Source organism: Orycteropus afer, unplaced genomic scaffold (assembly GCF_000298275.1).
Source record: "Orycteropus afer afer isolate SDZICR_OR568_19922 unplaced genomic scaffold, OryAfe1.0 scaffold00680, whole genome shotgun sequence".
Lineage (NCBI taxonomy): Eukaryota > Metazoa > Chordata > Mammalia > Tubulidentata > Orycteropodidae > Orycteropus > Orycteropus afer.
The window spans coordinates 759,530-769,043 of NW_006922267.1; the positions used below are offsets into that span (position 1 = coordinate 759,530).

Here is a 9,514-nt window from a genome sequence, read left to right on the forward strand (position 1 = left end):
TAAAAATTAAATTTTTATGTGCTTCCAAAGACTTCTCCAAAAGTTCCTCAAGGAAAAACTAGGGGTACATTTAGGGGCCCTAATATATGGCATAAATAGACTATCAAGCATAACCCAAAATCCACAAACAACAGAAGAGAAACTAGATAAATGAGAACTTCTAAAAACTAAATTTTTATGTGCTTCCAAAGACGTCTCCAAAAGAGTCAAAAGAGAACCTAGATTGGGAAAAAAATATTTGGCAATGACATATCTGACAAGGGACTTTATCTCTCAAATTTATAGAAAACTCCAACACCTCAACCAAAAGACAAATAATCCAATTAAAAAATGAGAAGATATGAATAGACACTTCACCAAAGAGGATATTCAGCCAGCCAACAAACACATGAAGTAATGTTCATGATCATTAGCCATTAGAGATGCAAATCAAAACAACAATGAGATACTACCTTGCCCCATCACTAGTAGTAAAGTTCAACCAGATAGAAAATAACAAATGCAGGTGAGGATGTGGAGAGATTGCGGCTCTCATACACTGCTGGTGGGACTGTTAAATTATATAACCACTGTGGAAAACAGTATGGTGATTCCTGAAAATGTTGGAATTAGACCAACCTTTGACCCAGCCATTCCATTACTAGGTATGCATCCTAAAGAATTGAAAGCCAGGACTAGAAGAGATGTATGCACACCCATGTTCACTGCAGTACCATTTACAATAGCCAAAAGATGGAAACAACATAGGTGCCCATCAACTGAAGAATGGATAACCAAACCATGGTACATACACACAATGGAATAGTATGCAGCCCTAAAGAATAACAAAGAATCTGCAAAACACTGCATAACATGGATGAAGTTGGAGGACATTATGCTGAGTGAAGTAAGTCAATCACAGACTACAAATACTGTATTAGTCCATTATTGTAAAAAGTCAAGGAAAGGTTTATGTATGGAATGAACTTTTCTTTGTTGGTTACCAAGGGTGGGAGGGGAGGGGAGAGAACATTGCTAGATAGTTAGAGATAGGTATTTATTTGGGTGAAGGAGGGGCAATATATCAAATGTGAATGATCAACACGGTGACACTGAGGAAGAGGAAGACACAGAGAGGTGCATGGGAGGTAGACAACAAACATGAGGTAAAAATCACAAGACAATGCAGGACTGCATTGTCAGTGAAGGCAAACATTGATCTACGGGTGGATAGATGGGTGGACATACTGAACAATTAGGTATCTATGAGGGTAGAGTGTGCCCATGACCATGTATAGGGTTGCCAGACAATATTTCTTCAGTGTATTTGCAAAGGGACAAGGTTGTAGTCACTTCTGGTCACCACCAGCTATCCAGAGGGAGGGAGTAGTTGAACATGTGGGCTTGGGACCATGGTCTCAGGGAACATCAAGCTCAACTGGCATAACGTACTAAACAAAAACATTGTTCCACATCCTACTTTGGTGAATAGCGACTGGGATCTTTAAAGGTTGCCAGCGGCCATCTAGATGCAACAATGGGTCTCTCCTTGTCCAGAGCAAAGAATAATGAAAAAAAACAAAGACACATGGAAATAACTAGTCCATGCAACTGGCACACCATGCGATCCTCAGCCTATATGACTATGAGACCAGAAGAACTAGACGGTGCCTGGCTACCACTGTCAATCACTTGGAGGGAGATCTATGTAGGAGATCCTGGATAGAGTAGGAGAACAATATAGAACAAAACTAAAAATTATTTTAAAAAAAAAACTAGGTTTGCTGGTTTGATAGAGCCTGATGGAACCCCTGAGACTATTAGCTGCCCTTCAGGCCTGGAATTGAACCCACTTTTGTGGCTTCCAGTCAAACAAAAGACAGGCATATGAGCTGAACATTTACATTAGGTAGATACTCTCCTTGGAGAGATCAATCATGGGAGAATAGGAGGACTGTGTATGCAAAGGGAGACATCATGGAGGCAGGAGCACATGGGAGGAAGGACACAGGGAAGAGGTAACTATGGGGAGGAAGTGGGAGGGGAGCTGCTGCATTGTGGGAAATTGCAGTCAATGTCATGAGGCAAAGTGTGTGTGAGATGCTATATGGAAAATGAATTTGCTCTGTTAACTTTCATCCAAATCACAATAAAACTTAAAAAAAAAAGAAAAAGAAAAAGCCATCTAAAGTGGCAAGTATTGGTAATTCCCCAACCAAAGCAAAGAAGAGTGAAGAAAATCAAAAGACACATGGAAACAATTAGTTGAAGGATCTTGTAGACCATATGAACCTCAGCTTCCATGACCCTGATACCCTAAAAACTAGATGGTACCTGGCTACCACTGTCGACTGTTCTGAAAGAGATCATGATAGAAGGTCCTCGACAGAGTTAAAGGAAAATGTGGAACAAAATTCAAAATAATAGGAAAACACCAGGCTTCCTGGTCTAGTAGACAATGGTAGAATCCCTGAGACTATGGCCCTTTGTCAACCTTCAGGCCTGGAAATGAAGTTACCTCCACCCCATGGCTCAACTTCCCACCAAACAATACACAAGGCTATGGGGTAAACAATAACACCAGGGAGGCATTCCCTCCTTAGAAGAATGAACCATACCAGATCAAAAGGGCAGCATTTCCTTGGGGATAAAACTCAGAAGGCAGGAATAGATAGGAAAGAAGGACAAATGGAAATGGTAAACACAGGGAGGAAGTGGAAATAATGCTTTTACATTGTGGTGACAGCATTCAATGTCATGAAACAAAACATGTATGAATAGCTAAGTGGAAAACAATTTGCTCTTTAAACTTTCTCTCAAATAACAATAAAAATCTTTTTAAAAAATTAACTCCTGTAAAAACAGAAAAAAATTAAAAATCATGGAAAAGACCAGACTTACTGGTTTCACAGAGACTGGTTGGAACCCCTACGATTATGTATGGCCTTTAGACAACCTTCAAACCTGGAACTGAACCCACTCCCAGAGAGATCACCTTTCAAATAACAGACAGGCCTATGAGGTGAACAATAAGGTCTGTAATAAATGTGGTACTGAGAAAAATCAATCAAATGAGACAAAATGGGCAGTATCTGCCCAAAAACAAAGTTCAGAAGGCAGGAAGTGTCAGGAAAGAAGGGCAAAGGGAAATGGCGAACCCAGGAAGGAAATGTACTGCCACATAGAGGGTATGGCAACTAATGTCATGAAGCAAAACATGTATAAAATTGTTGAATGGGAAATTAATTTAGTCTATAAACTTTCATCCAAACCACAATAAAATGTTCAAAGAATTTAAAAAAATCCAATCCTACTGGTAATTATTTGCAGAGGGTGGGGAGACGACAAATCCACTGCCGTCAAGTCAGATCTGACTCATAGCGACCCCTCCTTGGGTTTTGGAGGTGGTATCACAATGGAATACCACCCAATCTTCCTACTGAGAATTATTTGGAAGGAGACAGACCAAAAGAAAAAAAAAAAAAAAACAAGAAGAAGAAGAAGGAGCTGTGGTAATTATTTGGAAGGAGAAGGGAGATAAATGGCAAAGAAAGAGTCTCAGGACAAATCACAGTGCCTTTCCTAGTCTTTGTACCCTGTTAAGGAAGTCAAAGTCACGGCCTGAGAGGAACCCATCTCCCACTGCAGGACAAAGTAGCTGATCAGGGCTAGACAGCTCAGACCTTCCTTCCAATGCTTCCTAACCTCCCTCAGATCCCTTCTCAAATGGGGAAAGTACGTACATGCTCCAGGAAACAGGGTCCTATCTCGCTGAGATGAGGGTCATCATTGTTGTACTGTTTCTCCAGGTCTCTCACGAAGCCCATCTGAAACCTGTAGATATCTTCAATATTTCCAAAGATCACCTTCAATTGCTCATCGCTGAACATGTCTCTCCTCTTACGGCACTGTTTCAGGTAACCCTGTAGACAAAGGAAAAGCCCAGGCTGAGGATGTCCCCCACTCCCACTGCAGAGAGCTTTACCACTTCCTAAGCATTTGGGAGCCTCATTTCAGTTCCATATGGTAGGCAGGGAAAATCACTTCCATTTTTCATGTAAAGAAACTAAAGTTTAGAGCAGGAAGTCACTCCACTGGAAAGGTAATTTGGATCACCCAGTGAGTAATCAGGAAAGCTAGAATTCCAGCTAAGTTCTTCAATTCCAGAGTGTAGGGCTTTGCCCACTTTTGTCTCCAACAAAGACCCTAAAAGTCATAGAGCCCTATCTCAGACGCTGGTTTTACACCTACATTCTTACTTGCTGTAGTAGCTACTGACTTGGCTGGATCTTTTCATGTCTCTAAAATTTTATTCTTTATAGGACCAACTCAAAATGTATTAACAATTGACAACAATTTGGCAACAGAAGCTGTGACAGAAAAATATCCCAAGAGGGAATAGGAGTTGACAAGACCAAACCATTTATTAAAGTTATGTTTTAGCTATCTAAGACAGCTGGCCAAGAGAGATTATTTGGAAGAGCCAATAAGCCAATAGAGCCTGGACATTTTTTAATAGTGGAGGTGCTCAGAACACATTTGTAAATAAATACATGAATTAATACAGCTAGTCATTGATGAAAGGGAAGAAAAGTCTTTGAAAATGTTATGAGTTAACATAATGTCATAATGGAGTAGGGTGTGGGTCCTAATCTTATGACTGGTGTCCTTATAAAAGAGAAGACAAGACAAAGAGGGAAGATGGACACAGAAGCAGAACTGGAGTTTTGCTGCAGCTGCAAGCCAATGTTTGCCTGAGGTACCAGAATCTGGGAGAGTGAAGAAAGGATCTTCACTTAATTCTTCATTATTAGCCTTGCTAATAATCTGAATTTGGAATTCTAGCCTCCAGAACTGTGAGACAGAATATTTCCATTTTTATAATCCATCCATTTTCTGGTATTTTGTTACAGCCACCCTGGGAAACAAGTACATATTCTTGGTTTGATAGGAGAACACTGAAGTGATATGACCAGACTCAGTGAAAACTGAAGATCAGGGCTAAAAAAGCCACAATCTAAACTGGGTCTTCCATTCTGAACTTAGTGGTGTGGATTTAGTGGCTATTGTCTTCATTAGAAATAATAAACACATGGATGAACTTGAAGGACATTATGCTGAGTGAATAAGTCAATCACAGAAGGACAAATACTATACTAGTTCATCATTGTAAAAAGTCAAGGAAAGATTTATATACAGAAGGAAACTTTCTTTGTTGGTTATCAGGGGTGGGAGGGGAGGAGAGGAGAGGGAACACTGCAAAATAAATAAATAAAGATGGGGTAAAAAAAGAAAAGAAAATTATAAACACATGAAAATGTTCTTGGTGAGAATGAATTATGGTCACTTTCTGTTATGAATTGAATTGTGTGCCCCCAAAATTTGTATTGGAATCCTAATCCCTATAGCAGTGGATGTAACTCTATTTGGAAATAAGGTTTTCTTTATTATTAATGAAGTCATAACAGTGTAATCTGTGTAACTAATCACTTCTTAGTTATAAGGAGGAGCGGATGCACAAGAGATAAGCAAACAAAAATGAGGGAAATATAGATGCTATGTGAAGATCACCGAAGAACTGAGAAGTCAGAGACAAAGATCCTCTTCTAGAGTTGAGAGAGCACATTCCCCTATAATTAGTGCCCTGAATTCAGACTTCTAGCCTCCAAAACTTTGAGAAAGTAAGTCTCTGTTCTTTAAAGCCACCATTTTGTAGTATTTCTATTACAGTGGCAGTAGGACACTAAGTCACTCTTTTTCACCTAAAAGCTAAGTGTGATTTTCTTAACATCTTTCTTAAGTGTTGAGCCCTAATGAAGAGCGTTACTGTGACTGACTTACCACGTAGGGTCTTACTTCTACTTCTACTTTGTCTCTCTTAGCACAGCTGCCAATGAGGTTATCTGGGCATTCTTCAGAAAGAAACTCATCCCTGGCTTCAATGCTCATCACCAACTCTACCAAAAATCTCACTTCCTTTATCTCTTTCCACCCTCAACTCAGTCATTAATTTGTAGGTAGTTTGTGCCTATTTGGACATCTCTTCAACTAATTGTTGCTGTCCTCACTGACTAACAAGCTCAAAGTTTCCTGCATTCTTTCATATCCAATTCTTGACTAGGAAGAAGGCACCCTTTATTACCAGAATATCCTTTTGATTTCACTTCCTTTACTGACAAAAAACAAAAAACAAAAAACAAAAACCTCACTTTGATCAAGTTGATTCCAACTCATAGTGATCTCAATTGGGTTTCTATGTCTATAAACCTTTATGGAAGTAGATTGCCTCATTTTCCTCCCACGGAGCAGCTGGTGGGTTTGAATCATCAACCTTCTGGTTAGCAGCCTAGTTAGTCTTACCAACTATGCCACCAGAGCTCCTTATAATTAACACAGTGTCCCTCATTTCTCCTTTAACAAGGACAAGAATGAAAATTGCTTAGAGATCTACCTTAACCTGCAGAAAAAGCTGATTTTGCCATGTTAACACATTCATGCCTGAGTAAGGCATGCCTCCATGGTCTTCCTCCAAGGAGGAAGAGGCAGAAAACACAGAAGTAATCTGGCCCACTGCCACAGCTCTCTCTCCTGATGGCATATGTAAATCTTAGAGAACTAGAGACAGTAAGAGCAAGATAGAACTTACAGAGCTCTTCAAACCTGCACTCAGAATTGGGAGTCCCAGGTTCGGGTCCCACCTTAGTCATTTAGTCTTTTTCATTCTGGAATTTGATTTCTATTTCTAAAATAGGAGACCTGAATCTGGGACTCTCAATTCTGAGTGCAGTGTTGCTTCTGATATGTTGAGTAAACACTGAAGTTTTTTACTTCAGTGTTTCTCAACCAGGAGCTCTGATAGCATAGTGCCTAAGACACTTGACTGCTAACCAGAAGGCTGGCAGTTCAAACCCACCAGCCACTCCTCGGAAGGAAGGTTGGATAATTTACTTCTGTAGTGATAATGCCTCAGAAAGCCAAGGAGGGGTTGCTCTGAGTCAGGACTGACTTGACGACAGTGAGGTTTTTTTTTTATTTCTCAACCATTCTTGGTGCTGAAGTTAAGAATTTAAATTGGAAATACTTATTTATCTAACCTTGCAACCACAGATATCAAATGGAAGTTTAGCTGGCGCAAAAGAAGGATGGAGAAGGCTGTGTCTAGCTGGGACAGAAGACAGTATTATAGCCCTGGGTTGTACCACCTCTAAGCTAAAAGTTGTGAGAAGCAGTAAAAGAGGATCACCAAAAAGAGCTTTGCTAGAATTGGCTGTGTTGGGCAAGATTTCAAGCAAATCACAGCATTCCCCTTTCTGAAAAGACAGCTCTTTCTCTTGCTTTTCTGAACCTGTGTCTTATAGAAAGAGAACAAATACTTAGAAGTTGGGCACAGAAGATCCTTCTAAGACTAAAGGACCCCTACTGAGTCAGCGCCTGGGAAATCTAGGCAAGTAATTTGGCCTCTTAGGGATTTAGTCTGTTAATTTAAAAAACAGAAATAACAATAAGAACTTTTATCCTGTCTGAAGAGCAAATAGGGTAAAACATTTTGGCAATAAAAGTAGTATATGCATGTGAGCAATCATTAATTCCAACTTTCAGCTGTATTTATTGAGCACCTACTATATGCCAGGCACTGTGTTAGGTGTTGGGGATATTTCAGTAAACTAAAAGATGAAAAACCCTACCCCTTGTGGAATTTATATTCTAGCAAGGAATATGGATAATGAACAAAATAAATAAGTACTATATATACTATATGAGATAGCAATAAGAGTAATGGAGAAAAATGAAGCAGGAAAGGGGAAAAGGACTGCAGAGTTACAATTTTAAATAGGATGGTCAGAGAAGAGTTCAAGGATAAGGTGATATTTTAGTAAACACTTGAAATAGGTAAGAAAAGAAGGCATTTAGCCACCTGGAATAGGAAGGCTCAAGAGAAAGAGAATCACACCCAAAAAAAGACCAAACCCACTGCCATCAAGTCAACTTCTACTCATAGTGACCCTATAGCATCAGGCAGAACTGCCCCACAGGGTTTCCAAGGCTGTAAATCTTTATGAAAGCAGATTTCCTCATCCTTCTCCCATGGAGTGGCTGATGGGTTCAAACGACCCACCATTTGGTTAACAGCCAAATGCCTTAAACCACTGCACCACCAGAGCTAATAAGGAATAGCCACTGTATAAGTTCTGAGGGGTTTAAGGAAAAGCAAAATGCCAGTGTGGCTGGAGTAGTGAAAGCAAGGGAGAAAGAAGCAGAAGATGAAGTCAGAGATACGGACTGGATGATCACAAGGGGCCATTAAAGTAATAATAACTTCAGTGTTTACTCATAAAGAAATGGTGAGCCACCAAAGGGTTTTCAGCAGAGAACTGACATGACCTAACTTAGATCTTGACAACATCTGGGTGTCATGAGGAGAGCAGACTATAGCTGCTCCTCAATAATGGACCATCTCATTGCCTTGCATTTTGCAGTAGTAAAAAATCTACTCTCTGACTATTCTGCACATTAACGATGTTTGTCTTACAGTAAGAAACACCAAAATGCAAGGTGGGAGTAATGTTGGATGTGATACTTAAGGTTATGTGCCAACTTGGCTAGGCCATGATTCTCAGTGGTTTGGCCGTTACATAATGAAGTAATTTGGTAGTTACATAATGATGTATTTTGGTAGTTATGTACTGATGTACCTTGGAGTTATGTAATGATATAATCACCTTCCACTTTGTGACCTGATGTGATGATCCTCCATTTTCACAGAATGCAAAATTTTACATAATGATCTGGTCTTTGGAACCTAAGCAAGTCAAGAAGTGAGGAGTGGTTGTACTTACATCTATTACAAACCTCATGACATTGTAAGACAGCTATAATTTTAGAGCAGTGTTCCTCAAAGTTTATTATTTTCGTATAAGTCAAATAGGAACTATGATAAAATGTAGATTCAGATTCAGTAGGTCTAGAATGGTGCCTGAGTATTTATATTTCTAGAAAAAGATGCAGACACTACTAGTCTAGTGTAAGGGTCATGCCCAGGGCCTGTCATGGAGCATAACTCTACCAAATGTTTGCTGAGTAAATGACATGTCAGTGGTTACATGCCCAATGCTACATGGGGGCATTTACTGAATTTTAATCTGACATGTGAAATTTTTACTTAGCCTGTGTGGTAGTTAAGGTTATGTGTCAACTTGACTAGGCTTGGCTGAGTGGCTGGGCAGCCGGATGTAATTATTCCCCATGGTAAGATTGGTAACCAACCCCATGGTGGAATCTACTGGAGCAGCTAAGGACCTGCTTTAGGGATGTGGTCTGCTTTCAGTATATAAGTATATAAGCAACAGCTTTGAGGAAGATCTGCAGCTTTTGTCACACTTGAATCCTTCATGTAGCTGAGTCATTGTTCAGCAGCCTGCCATGTTGTCTGCCAATCTTAGGACACTTAATGGACTTGAGTCAATGGCCTGCCATGTGGTGTGGTAATATCAGGTCCATGCCTTTTCACTTGTGCACCTTAAGTTTGTGAGCCTCA

The 9,514-nt window shown here is 39.9% G+C and overlaps 1 protein-coding gene across 1 annotated transcript in view; it reads right to left on the bottom strand.

Moving 5' to 3' along the window:
- The window catches only part of ARHGEF9 (Cdc42 guanine nucleotide exchange factor 9), a 310,381-nt gene that overhangs the window by 208,027 nt on the left and 92,840 nt on the right, over nucleotides 1-9,514 (bottom strand). Inside the window, exon 3 of the mRNA XM_007956876.2 lies at nucleotides 3,723-3,902. Coding sequence (XP_007955067.2) covers nucleotides 3,723-3,902 — 180 coding nt within the window. The remainder of the gene's footprint in view (nucleotides 1-3,722; nucleotides 3,903-9,514) is intronic.